At 41.9% G+C, this 13,333-nt stretch overlaps 1 protein-coding gene across 8 annotated transcripts in view; it reads left to right on the forward strand.

The window, feature by feature from the left end:
• FGGY (FGGY carbohydrate kinase domain containing) overlaps window positions 1–9,587 on the forward strand; it is a 411,167-nt gene extending 401,580 nt beyond the window's left edge. For 7 of the 8 annotated variants that reach the window (XM_059898898.1, XM_059898889.1, XM_059898942.1 and 4 more), the window contains 2 exons: window positions 4,486–4,547; window positions 9,359–9,587. In XM_059898898.1, coding sequence (XP_059754881.1) covers window positions 4,486–4,547; window positions 9,359–9,440 — 144 coding nt within the window. In that variant the 3' untranslated portion in view covers window positions 9,441–9,587. The remainder of the gene's footprint in view (window positions 1–4,485; window positions 4,548–9,358) is intronic. The other variant, XM_059898937.1, reaches the window with a different exon arrangement.
• The last annotated feature ends 3,746 nt before the right edge of the window (window positions 9,588–13,333 follow it).

Here is a 13,333-nt window from a genome sequence, read left to right on the forward strand (position 1 = left end):
AGTCCCTTTAAGTCAGGAGACATAACCAAAATTCAAACATTAGAATACCAAGGAATATATAAGAATCACCACTTCATTTTTTATCCAAAGGTAAGGCAACTCCTCACTCCTCCAGCTGGGACTGTTGCAAATGTGAGGAGGTGGCTGTGATCAGATTCTCCTTTTTTCCTCATTCACTTTCTCTCCCGTATATATTTAGCTTTTTTCTTGTTCTTCTGAGGTGGTTGGAAGGTGTAAGGGAAGAGAGCTCAGGGGTGTAGGAAAGTTCTTATCTTAATCAGCATTGTCATAAATGGACTTCATGCTAAGTTTAATAGGTGTTTACAGCTAGGCTCCATTGTAGATTTTCTTTGGAGACTTTCCACTTCTGGAAACCTCTCACTGTATCCTGTCCTTGTCCTTTCCCTTCTCTATTCTAGTAGATTGCTTGCTCTTTTAATTCCTTAAAAATCCAGTAGGGGACTTCCTTGGTGGCGCAGTGGTTAAGATTCCGCCTGCCAATGCAGGGGACACGGGTTCAAGCCCTGGTCCGGGAAGATCCCACATGCCGCGGAGCAACTAGGCCCGTGCGCCACAACTACTGAGCCTGCGCTCTAGAGACTGCAAGCCACAACTACTGAGCCCACGAACCCTAACTACTGAGCCCACGTGCCACAACTACTGAAGCTCATGTGTCTAGAGCCCATGCTCTGCAACAAGAGAATCCACCGCGATGAGGATCCCACGCACCGCAACGAAGAGTAGCCCCCCCTCGCCGCTACTAGAGAAAGCCCGCAAGCAGCAGCGAAGACCCAACGCAGCCAAAAATAAATAAATACATTTATAAAAAAAAAAAAAAAATCCAGTAGTTTGCCTCAAGCTTCTTTATGCAGGCTCCCTCCGCCTCATTAGGTGGCCATACTGGACAGGATCTAAGGCAACCCAGGAAGCCCTCTCACCTGTGGCCACCTCAGGTTCATGGGAAACAGTCATGCCTTTTGGAGTCTGACACGTTCTGGCAGTGCTGGCTGATCCCAGGGCAACACTCCTTCACTGCTACACCGAAGCTGCCAGCTAGCGCTTCTTCTCCAGACAGGAGCTACACTCAACCCACCGTGTCCCACGCCCTCAGGGATGCACATCCAGATCCCTGTGGCGTCAGCGAAGCCATACTCTCACCTCTCCCCTAGAAGGCCTGATGCTCAGTCAACACACAGCTGTCTCCTAAAAAAATCCATCTCTTTTTCTGACCTTCCACATGGATGAAAGGTTTGAGTTGATTTATGGGTCCTCAACTACCCTTTTTTTCAAATTCTTCAGGGTGGTCTGTTTCCAGCTCACTTTGGTATCTCATATCTGTCAACTTTGGATCTCAGACAAAACTTCCATTTTAGCATTCTTTCACGTGTACGGTCCTTAAGTTCATTTATCCCGTAGACAATTCGCTGAGCGCATACGATACACCAGATGCTGAGTTTGGCAGTGGAAACAATTATAACAGTTCCTGCCTTAAGGAGCAGGAGTCTAATTGGGGCAGCTGATGTGCTAACAGAAGATTGTGGTGCCATGTCATAAATGCTGTGATGGATGGAAGCACAAGTTTCTGGGGGAGCAATAACTCATTCTGGTTGGGAGGCAGGTAGTGGGGATGAGTCAGGGAAAACCTTCTGTGGAATCAACACCTGAGCTAAATTTAACATTTAAATCTGTACTTTCTTGAGAAACAAAATAACCTCTTTTTAAACCTTTGAAATTTCTGTCACTGTTATTCCTCAATAATTTATTTTAAAAATAAGCAAAGGTAACGTGAAGAAAGGAAAGAAGAATTCCCTGCTATCCGCCCTGTGTCCACACATCTGTTACAGTGGGAAGGAAAGTGACATTTATGGAGCTCCTTCTCTAATACAAGTTTCCTGGATCCCACCCATGAAGGCAGTCCTGGAATGTCGGCTCCAGTCTGAAGCCTAAGCACAACCCGAGGAGTATTCCCCTAGGGAATTTTCAAGCTTCAGAGGAGGCAAGAGGAGGCGGGGTCCTCCCTAAAATAGGCAGAGCAGAGCACCGCTATGAAGGAAGAAGCAATCCCAAAACAAGAGAACCAGTGGCAAAGTTGGCAATGGGGATGGCTGAGACCGTCTCAGCAAGACATGGGGCTTACTTTAAGGGAATCAGAACTTAATTTATGAAAGAAAATGTTATGACATATGTTGGGGTGAGCAGAGCTCTTAAAATATTCTTGTTAAGTGGAACGGCAGTGACCACACTAAGATGTTTTTACTCTTTTGCAGAATGGCCCTAGTCTGACCTTCGTTGGTTCTTATCCTTTCACCTTGATTCCCTTTTCAATAATTTTTCATAATTTTTCAAATCTCCTCCTTAATAAGGCTACCATTTCTTTCTGCTGTCAGTGTGCTTGCTACTCTCAGCATCTCTGATCTCCCAAACAGCACTTTTAAATCCACTGGGGGCTAGGAAACCAGATAACTAGTTCAGAATGTCCATGGCATCCTTGGGGAAGAGTTGGTAGGACATCCTTGCCAGATTGGAAATATGTGTAAGTGATTAGCAGATGAAAAGGTATCAAGTTTCTTAATCCTTGAATAACTATTGAAAAGAAGTTTATCTGCTTCTAGCATAGTATTTGTCACACTCTATTTTGATCACAGTAAATGTCTTTTCCATTCTGTGGTGAGCTCTTTGATGAAAGGACCCATTCATTCTTCATCTCTGTATTCCATATATATTAGATGCTGTGCTTGGCACATAGAAGGGGCTCAATACATTTTATGAATATTCAAGGTACTGAGATTAAGCAGCAAATAGACAAAGCTCCCAGACTCTGTAGCTTACATTCTGGTTAGAACAAGGAACGGAGAGGGAGAGGAGGAACACATAAACCAATAAGTACACGAATTGTCAAAAAGGAATTAGTGATAAATAATAAATATATTATTTATATAATTATATAATTAAATATATGTGTGTGTGTGTGTGTGTGTGTGTGTGTGTGTGTGTATAAATAAATAAATCATAAGTAAGGTGGTAAGGATGGGCAAGGAAACACTTGGATACGTTTTGAAGGTACACAGGGCCTTTCACATTCTGTGTGGTAGTCAGCTTTTTACATTTCTTTCCTCCTCTGCTCGTGTGTGAGTTTCTCCAGGGCAAAGAGTATATCTTATGCAAATCTGCATCCCTAGCACAGTGTCTGTACATATTGAGTAATTAATATATAGAGAGAGTAAGAAGTTGTACATATGTGACCTCAGAATGACTACCTCCTTTACAATAAGAGTTCAGTAGCTGTTCCTAAGACAGGACCTATTCTGAGGAGCTTTGTCATGCTGTTGCTTGCAATCTCCCCAGGTAAGTCTTTGGAATCCAAAGTTTAGGTTTACTCCATTCCCGCTAACTTTCCCATAAACTTAATAGCATTGGGAGACTGCCCAAGGAAACTTGACCTTTCCATTCATATAATGGAGCCAACACAGTCTATGGTTGATCTTGATGCTGTTCACTCTGACTGTGTCCACCAAGACACTGCAACTTGCTGATTGCCCGCTAACCGCATTGTGAAGACGAGAAAGTCCTGAGGTCAGGTCCATTAGACTCAGCCCAGAGGTCTCACATCTGTATGAACAGTTGCAGAGACTACTGGGAAAAGACCTAAAAGTGAAATGAAGAGGCCTTAAATAGTCTATCTTAAAGTACAGGTGCAAAGTGGCTTCTGTTCAGTTACTGCTGTTGTGAATTAAGCAGGCAACGTGCTCAGTGGCTGATTATGTTGCCTTCTCAAGCCCTCGTGTCCAGGCAATGCAAAGGGGAAATAATTCCTTCCCACCACACCCTGCAAGCCATAATAAAAGTGCTTTGCCTTCCAGGTTGTTTATGCCCTGGAGGTCTCAATAGGCAACCATTTATTAAGCCCAGGCTGTGTGGTCATAGATGTAACCTTTAATGTTCACTGGATTTTAATCTTATCACCAGAGAAAGTAAGTTGAAAAAAAAAAAAAAATGGACTCACTGAATCTCTTAAGGGAAGTAAGTTCTAATTAGAATGTTCTTGCTGGGACTTACCTGGTGGCTCAGTGGTTAAGAATCCACCTGCCAACGCAGGGGACACGGGTTCAAGCCCTAGTCCGGAAAGATCCCACATGCCGCGGAGCAACTAAGCCCATGTGCCACAACTACTGAGCCTGCGCTCTAGAGCCCGGCACCACAACTACTGAGTCGGCGTGCCACAACTAGTGAAGCCCGTGCACCTAGAGCCCATGCTCCACAACAAAGGGAAGCCACTGCAATGAGAAGCCCGTGCACTGCAACGAAGTGTAGCCCCCGCTCGCCACAACTAGAGAAAGCCCACGCTCAGCAACGAAGACCCAATGCAGCCAAAAATAAATAAATAAATTTATTTAAAAAAAAAAAGAATGTTCTTGCCTGTGACAAGCCTCACATTGGTACTAACTTTCCAACTTAGTTCTGTGTGTTCTGTTTTCCATTTGACAGGAGGCAATGGCAAGAATGAGCAAAGTTGGGAAAGTTGTGTTTCCTAGACGTGAGGATAAAAGGTAAGTTTATATGTTTTCTATGCACTGTGCTGAGGAATGAGGACAACAGACACATGCAACTTTAGAGCCAGAATAAACCACAGGAGTCAGCAAGCCAGGCCTTTCATTTAATAGTTGATAAAACTAAGTCTCAGAGAGGTAAAGTCACTTTCAATTCCCCAAGATCACGGAGCTAGATAGGACCAGATCTGGAGGTCAAATCCAGACTTCTGAACTCTCAAACCAATGTTTTTTTCCCTAGGTCATTAGCAGTAAATCTGGTCTCCTCTGTTCTAAAATGGGGATCTCTTATGTCTTCCACACGGTAGCATCTGTCTGTTCCTCCACCCTTTGCATCATGTGACTTTGAGGGCTGCAACATAACTTTTATTTTAAATTGAAGTATAATACAATTGAAGTAATTTACAATATCCTGTTAGTTTCAGGTATACAGCACAGTGATTACATATATATATATATATAGAGAGAGAGAGAGAGAGAGAGAGATATTCTTCTTCAGATTCTCTTCCTTTATAGGTTATTATAAAATATTGAGTATAGTTCCCTATACTATACAGTACATCAGCATAACTTTGATTAATGTTTTAACCCCAATTCACAAACACTAATTTATTGAGTGCCTGCTATCTTCAAGGCATTATGCTTTTTGGCATCTAGGCAGGATTTAGAAGGGAATAAGGCAATCTTATTTATGCAGTAGATCATTTCAAGCCAAAGGGATATGTTATATAATAAGTATTACCAGGTGACAAAGTAACCCAAAACAGAAAAGAATTTGACCCTGTAGGAGTGAGGCAAAGCTTTTGAGAGGAGGTTAAGTCTAGCTGACTTTAAATGCTTAAAAGAAGTTGTCAGGCCAAAACTGAAAAGCACTTTGTCAGTAGAGGAATAACACAGGCAAAGTTATAAAGATGGCAACAGCATTGTATATTCAGGAAACGATCAACAACTCATAATTCTAAAATGCAAAGTATGAGATGGGAGATGGCAGGGAGTGAAATTGGGTGTTGGGGGGGAACAGAGGGTGTCCTCTCATAATGAGCTTTGAGGCCGTGCTAAGGACCTCAGACTTCATCCCTACTGGTGAAATGGAGATACTGAATTTTACACAGTGGTGGGACCTGGTCAGATGCAGATATTAGAAAAATCCTCTTAGAGGATATATTAGAGGGCCTAAGGGTAGGAGAGACCAGGTGAAAAGTTTTTCAACAATCCAGCTGAGAGAGGAAAAGGACCTATATTGAGTCACTGGTAGTGAGTTTAGAGATGAAGGAACAACTGTGCAAGTGGCTTTTATCATTTTAGTAAGTATTTGAGGTTAAGACGTAAAAGCAAATTCTACCTTATATAATGGACAGGCAAAGGTGCTGATCCCACCAAAGCATAATCGACATTTAACAGAGTGGAAATGTCCATGGAAAAAGCCATCCCATATCTTTTTATTTTCTTAAAGAGAGTCTCCAAATGGAGTTGGGCTGTTAATCCTCTGAATGTAAACCCCTCTCTAAATACCAGGGTGAGTGGAGCAGGCCCTTACATGGGGGAGCTCAATGCGGGAACATGGAGAGAACTGAGTTCCCCATGGCAGTGGGAGCTCTGGGCTAGCAACATCCCTCTTTTGTTGACATTAGAAACAGATTATTCTTCTCCATCTCTTCACTGACCCTCTGAAGACTCTTGAGGGAAGTCTGTTTTTAAGTTCTTTGAGTAGATTCCACGTGTTCTTTTGAAAAGAATCCTTGGCGGCTTGCTGTCAGCCGCTGTGAGAGAGGCACACACGATGCTCTAGCACCATCTGCAGGCGGCCTGAAGATTTGCAAGTGGAAAGAGCCAGTTTCCTTCTGAGCTACACTCAACATCTCCTTGACTCAAATCACGTTCTTGTCTGTATAGAACACTTACTTAGGTCTGTGCCACACAGCCCTAAGAATGGAAGGAAACATTTATATATCATATATCTAATAAAGGATTAATATCCATATACAGAGAGCTCCTAAAACTCAATAACGAAAAAGCCAACAACCTAAATCAAAAGTGGGCAAAGGACTTGAATAGACATTTCTCCAAAAATGATATACAGATGGTCAATACGCACATGAAAAGATGCTCAACACCACTAATCATTAGGGCAATACAAATCAAGACTACAATGAGACACCAATTTATACCCATTAGTATGGCTACTGTCAAAAAACCAGAAAATAACAAGTGTTGACAAGGATGTGGAAAAATTGGATCCCTTGCACACTGTTGGTGGGATGTAAAATGGTGCAGCCACTGTGGAAAATAGTATGGTGGTACCTCAAAAGTGTAAGATAGAATTACCATATAACCCAGAAATTCCACTTCTGGGTATGTGCCCAGAAGAACTGAAATCATGGTCTCAAAGAGATATTTATGCACCCATGTTCATAGCAGCATTATTCACAGTAGCTAAAACATGGAAGCAACCCAAGTGTCCATTGACAGATGAATGGATAAAGAAAAAGTCGTATATGCATACAATAGAATATTATTCAACCTTAAAAAGGAAGGGAATTCTGAAATGTGCTACAACACGGATGAACCTTGAGGATATTATGTTAGTGAAAAGAGCCAGTCACAAAATGACAAATATTGTATGGTTCCACTTATATGAGGTACCTGGCATAATCAAATTCATGGAGACAGAAAATAGAATGTTGGTTGCCAGGGGCTAGGGAGAAGGGGAGAAGGGAGAGTTATTGTTTAATGGGTGGCGTTTTAGTTTTGCAAAGTGAAAAGAGTTCTATGGATGGATGGTGGTGACGGCTGCACAATAATATGAATGTACTTAATGCCACTGAACTGTACACTTAAAAATGGCTAAAACGGTAAATTTCATGTTATGTATATTTTACCACAATTTTAAAAATTGGAAAATAAGAAGCACAGGGAAAGAAGCACCTTGGACCTCAGCTTCCCATGTATAAAAAAGGAAAAATATAGTCTCTCCATCTTTTGACATTTCAGGATAATAGAAGGATGTAAGAACAACATTAGCCCACATTGTGTAAGCACTTGACAGTCCGCAGAATATCTCATGTTCATGTTTAAAATTCAGTCACTCTATGACGTAGGTACTGTTATCATCCCTCTTACAGCAGGGAAACTGAGGCTCAGACCATTTAAAGAAGTTGCCCCAAATCACCTAGGCTTCTCTGCCTGGAAAGCCGATGCTTTTCCCACTGTACAAAGAATAAGGCCAATGAACAAAGCTGCTGCAAAGTTGTCAGTATTAAAATGAGAAATCTTCAAGTGTATGAGAAAGAGTACTGACCGAAGCTTCCTTCTAGAAGTTTCCCAAAGTCAGAAAATCCATCTCATATAGTGAAAAAATTGCTTGACGTTAGATTGTCAGAGAGTAGCATTTGAAGAAGAAAATTGCTGTCCCCAAAATCATTCTATGATTAATAAATTTGGAGGCTCATAGAGTGGGTTTTAGTATAATCTACATATAGTGAGATTGATGGTAATATTGGAATGTTAATTTCTTAAGTAGTAACCATAACTAGCATCGATATCACTTGCTATGAGTCAGGCACTGTTCTAAGTGCTTCTCAAATACTACCTCATTTAGTTCACATAACAGTTCACATTACCTCTATTGAGGTAGGTCTTATACTTTTTCCCATTTACAAATAGGGACATTTAGGAACAAAGAGATTAAGTAAAACATCCATGGTCACACAGCTAGTAATGGGGCCAAGCTGAGATGCAAACCCAGGCCTCAGAGTCCACCTCTTAACCCTGTGTTTGGCCCCATCACGGCTCTTAAGTTACCAGAATTCTTAAGGTAGAAATGCTGGGCAGGGGTGTTCCTATTAATCTGTTTAGCTCTGCACGTTACAGGTAGAAGTCCCTGTGTGCATTCAGGGTTACTCTTACACTCTCTGTCCCCCAATTCCCAAGCTTGCACCAATGCTCCTTCACGAGGACTTCTTTTCAGAGCACCCCAGGATCTCCCAAGACATGCTAGACAGGGTTCATCAACCCCTTACCTCACGTCAGCTCCTCCCAGCCAGGAGGAATAAGGGCCAAGCTGCCGTCTGCAAGTGTAATTTGTCTTAGCTACTATTGTCCTATTCAAGATTGTGATGCCAAGGTAGCTTCAGCTGCTCTGCCTTCTAACTCACGGCCAACACCAGTTCTAACAGGTCTTACCTGAAGACTCAGCTGGATAGTACAGGAGAAAAGGGTCCTCTGTGGGGTGCCGGGAAGGCAGGGCACAGCTCCAGGAAAGGTGTTAGTCACTTTCTCATGGGGTTTTACTCCCAGATAAAGGAGTCCGCAAAGGAAATGTAGGTGCGGAATGTGCAAAGGGTGATTAAAATGTTCAGTCTCATCCCTGGTCAGGCTGTGACGTTAAACCAGTCACTAAACTGGTGGGGGAGGTGGGGTAATCATATATGAAATACTTATTGAAGCTGGGAATGTGAAAGGCCCTGTGTCAAGCCTGGCACTTCCACTGTGTCATAGTGGAGGCTTTGAAGTCAGATAGCCCTGAGTCTGAATTCCAGCTCTGCCGAGTTTTAGCAGTACTATTTTAGATTTGCCTCTTTGAGCAAATCTCAGCTCTAAAATCTTTACCTCTAAAATGGAGATGTAAGTTCACCCATGGAGGTTAAAGGTAGTGAGTGTGGAACATGTGGCTCAGGATGCTGTCAGCATCCAAACAATGGGAAGTGTCTGCAAAACTGTAACAGGTAACACTTCTGTTCTTCTAAATGTCAGGGGAAGCTGCGTAACAGTCTTGCTTGAGATCATCCAACATATTTATTTTTCTCCTGCAGATATTATGACAAGAAATATCAAGTATTCCTAAAGCTGGTTGAACACCAGAAGGAGTATGCATCCATCATGAAAGGGGACTGAAGTGAGCTTGCATGGCGGATGCCAGGTTTCATGTCATTGCATCAGGGGCCTCTGTCATTTCACCTTATATTTAAGACCCTTAGGTATCATTTCATCATTTCTGTATTTTCTTTTTAATAAAGAAAACTGAGACGTGTGCAACCAGAACTAGAGTCTTCCATTTTACAATACCACCGTTATTTACTTGGTAGTTTCCACAGGCACCATCACGGAGACAGAAACTTCACCAAGAGTCATAGGATCTCCTATGGGACTAGAACTTGGGGATCATTCAATCCAGGAGAAACTGTCCTTGGTAATTGATTCAATGTCAGCCACTAAGGACTTACTTCAGGTAGGACATCTAATGTTTATTCTATAGGTGGCTAAAAACTTATTAACTTTTTATTTGGAAATAATTTCAAACTTACAGAAAAATTGCAAGAATAGGAATAATACAGGGAGCAACCATGTACCTAACTTTTACCTTTGAATAGTTATCCCATCTGCTTTCTCATTTATATGTTCTCTCTCTATATGTGTGTGTGTGTGTATATATATATATATGTATTCGTATACATATGAATACATATACACACAAATTTTTATGAATCACTTGAGAGTAAATTTCAGTAGACTTAATATTTTTGTAGCACTTTTATTTAATCTATTCATATTCCAGTTTTGTCAATAATTCAATAATGTCTTTTATGGCATTTTTCTCTCCTGAGTAGGATCCAGTTTAGACTCAGACACTGCATTTAACTGCAGAATAGTCATCTTGCAAACATCATTTTAAGATAGGTGCAGGCAGGGATCATCAATGGATCCAGGAGGAAAATTTTTTTTTTTTTAACATCTTTATTGGGGTATAATTGCTGTACAATGGTGTGTTAGTTTCTGCTTTATAACAAAGTGAATCAGCTATACATATACATATATCACCATATCTCCTCCCTATCCCACCCCTCTAGGTGGTCACAAAGCACCGAGCTGATCTCCCTGTGCTATGTGGCTGCTTCCCACTAGCCATCTGTTTTACATTTGGTAGTATATATATGTCCATGACACTCTCTCACTTCATCCCAGCTTACCCTTCCCCCTCCCCGTGTCCTCAAGTCCATTCTGTAGGTCTGCGTCTTTATTCCTGTCCTGCCCCTAGGTTCTTCAGAACCATTTTTTTTTTTTTAGATTCCATATATGTGTGTTAGCATACGGTATTTGTTTTTCTCTTTCTGACTTACTTCACTCTGTGTGACAGACTCTAGGTCCATCCATCTCACTACAAATAACTCAGTTTCGTTTCTTTTTATGGCTGAGTAACATTCCATTGTATATATGTGCCACATCTTCTTTATCCATTCATCTGTCGATGGACACTTAGGTTGCTTCCATGTCCTGGCTATTGTAAATAGAGCTGCAATGAACATTGTGGTACATGACTCTTTTTGAATTATGGTTTTCTCAGGGTATATGCCCAGTAGTGGGATTGCTGGGCCATATGATAGTTCTATTTTTAGTTTTTTAAGGAACCTCCATACTGTTCTCCAGGAGGAAATTTTGATGAGTAACAGGATATATGCATGGTCTTAAAATGTCTCCTCACAGATTGTTTATCAGTTACAAGAAGAAAAAGAACGTTAACCATACAGGGAAGAAATAGGGCAGCATCTTGATTGGGTGATCAAAATTAACTGCAGATGGGTAAATAGACATCATGGGCCTCCAGATGTGATAGCCTGAAAAAGACACAACATCATTCTAGCTGGGAATGCATAGCCTGGATCTAATCATAAGGAAACATAAGACAAAACTCAAATTGGGCAACATTCTGTTTTTTAATGGACTATACTCTTTAAAAATATCTCTGTCATAAAGACAAAAGTGTATGGAAAAGAAACATGGTGGCTAAAAGCTTTTGATATAGACAAGTATTTGAAAACACAGCTACAGTTACCTTAGTTGATACCATAACACACACATACAAACGCAAACATACACACATGTTCATACACACACACATACCATTTTGGACCCAAGAGTAACTGCTAGTTTTGATTCTAGAGCTGTCATCATTCAGATGAGTTTGAATAGAGAACATATGGAACTTCAGCAACATAAGTCAGCAGGTAGAGAAGAAAAAGCCACTACAGGTCAGTCATCAAACCTCTTTTTGAGTACTTATTCTGTGCCAGGTATTGTGCTATGCACTGGAGTACAGGGATAAATAAAACATGGTCCCTGCCTTCAGGGAGTTCCCAGTCTAAAGAGAAACAGAGACAAGTAAATTGATCACAGTACACTGTAAGAGGTGCCACATTAAAAGAAGGCACCTGCTGCCATAGAGCACATCCAACAGCAAGAAAAGGAGGAAGCAGTGGAAGGTTAACAGATTGGATGGAAAGCATTATGAGGTAATGGCTGTGAGCCCTGGCTTGGGATTCTAGGCCTGGCTCCACCTCTGACTTGATGTGTGACTTGGAGAAAGGCCCTCCATCTTCCTAAACTTCAGATTTTGAATGAGGATATTCATAGTACCTACTTTACCGGATCACAATGAGGATTAAGTGAAATAATACCTGTAACGCACCTAGCTCAATTGTCTGGATCATGCCTGTCTTTTTGCAGGACCTGGCACCTAGGAGATGCTCAGAACAATAACCATAAAATTTTTGAGTAGGATGACCACACCCAGTTGCAAAGGCCAGCTCTATAATAACATTCTACAGTATGCAAAGGATATAGAGATCTTGGGCAGGGACTAGAGTGTGAAGGTAGGTGTGACCGTCCAATCCAGCAGGCTCTGGCAGCAGGAAGAAGCCCAGTTCATTCACCTAGACCTCAGGCCAGAACTTGAGCTGTGGATGAGAAGGACTGAGGAGTCAGACTCAGCACCTCAGAGGAGAAGTCAGGTATAGCAGGATCTAAGGCAAGATGTCAGGACCACAGTCAGACAGGCTTAGGCTGCTAATACTGATCAGCTCTGGCTTAGAAACCAGGTCAGGCCTGGGCCCACTCAAGCAAAGCAGCAGTGAATGCAGAAGTTGTGCCGGGCTAGGAACACAGAGGTGGAAGAGTGAATAATTAGCAGCTATTTGCCAAGTTCTTCCTGTATGTTCTCTGCAATTCTTACCACAGCATAACTTACGGTAACATTAACTTCATGTTCCAGTTAAGAAAGCTTAAGACTCAGAAAACATAAACAGCTTGCCCAGAATCCCTCAGGTGGCAGTAGAGACAGGATTCGAATCCAGATCTGTCTGGGTGGAAAGCTTTGGGCGTTACCATCTTGTAACAGCTGCAGAGGAATCCAGCCCCACAGCCTGCCCTTTAGCTAGAGTACTCGTGCCGTGGGTGAACAGCGGGGCCGCTGGGCCTTCTCTCAGGCAACTCCTATCCAAACCAGCCCTGGGTTCCCACTGCTTTATAGAGAAGGGAAAACACACACAGGTGAGGCAAGGAACATGGGAACCCTAGAAATCCTCTGGCGTCTTAACAGTGAAGAGCACTGTTAGAAAGGCTGAAAAACCTTGGGTAAGATAACTTAACCTCTAGGCCTCAGTCTCCCTCCCTCTGTCAATGGTATAATCCTGCTACCTACCTCCTAATGTTGGTCATAAGGATTCAGTGAAGAAACTCTATAAAGGCCCAAGCACAGTGCTATGTGGATAATAGGCACTCTACAAATACTGTTTCCACAGTGTTCTCTGGTGCCACCTGGCCAGATGGTTAATCCCTAAGAAAATAATTCTGGTTCCTACTATAAAGCCAGTGTTTTAGGAAAATGTAAATGCCTATATGGATTTCTTTAACCATGTGTAGCTGGAGAATAAAAATTTTAATGACTCCAATACTCACCTTCTTGCACTGGGAAGGGAGGCTTTATTTAATGCACACATGTAAAAAAAGTATAA

This window comes from Balaenoptera ricei, chromosome 1, assembly GCF_028023285.1.
Source record: "Balaenoptera ricei isolate mBalRic1 chromosome 1, mBalRic1.hap2, whole genome shotgun sequence".
Taxonomy (NCBI): domain Eukaryota; kingdom Metazoa; phylum Chordata; class Mammalia; order Artiodactyla; family Balaenopteridae; genus Balaenoptera; species Balaenoptera ricei.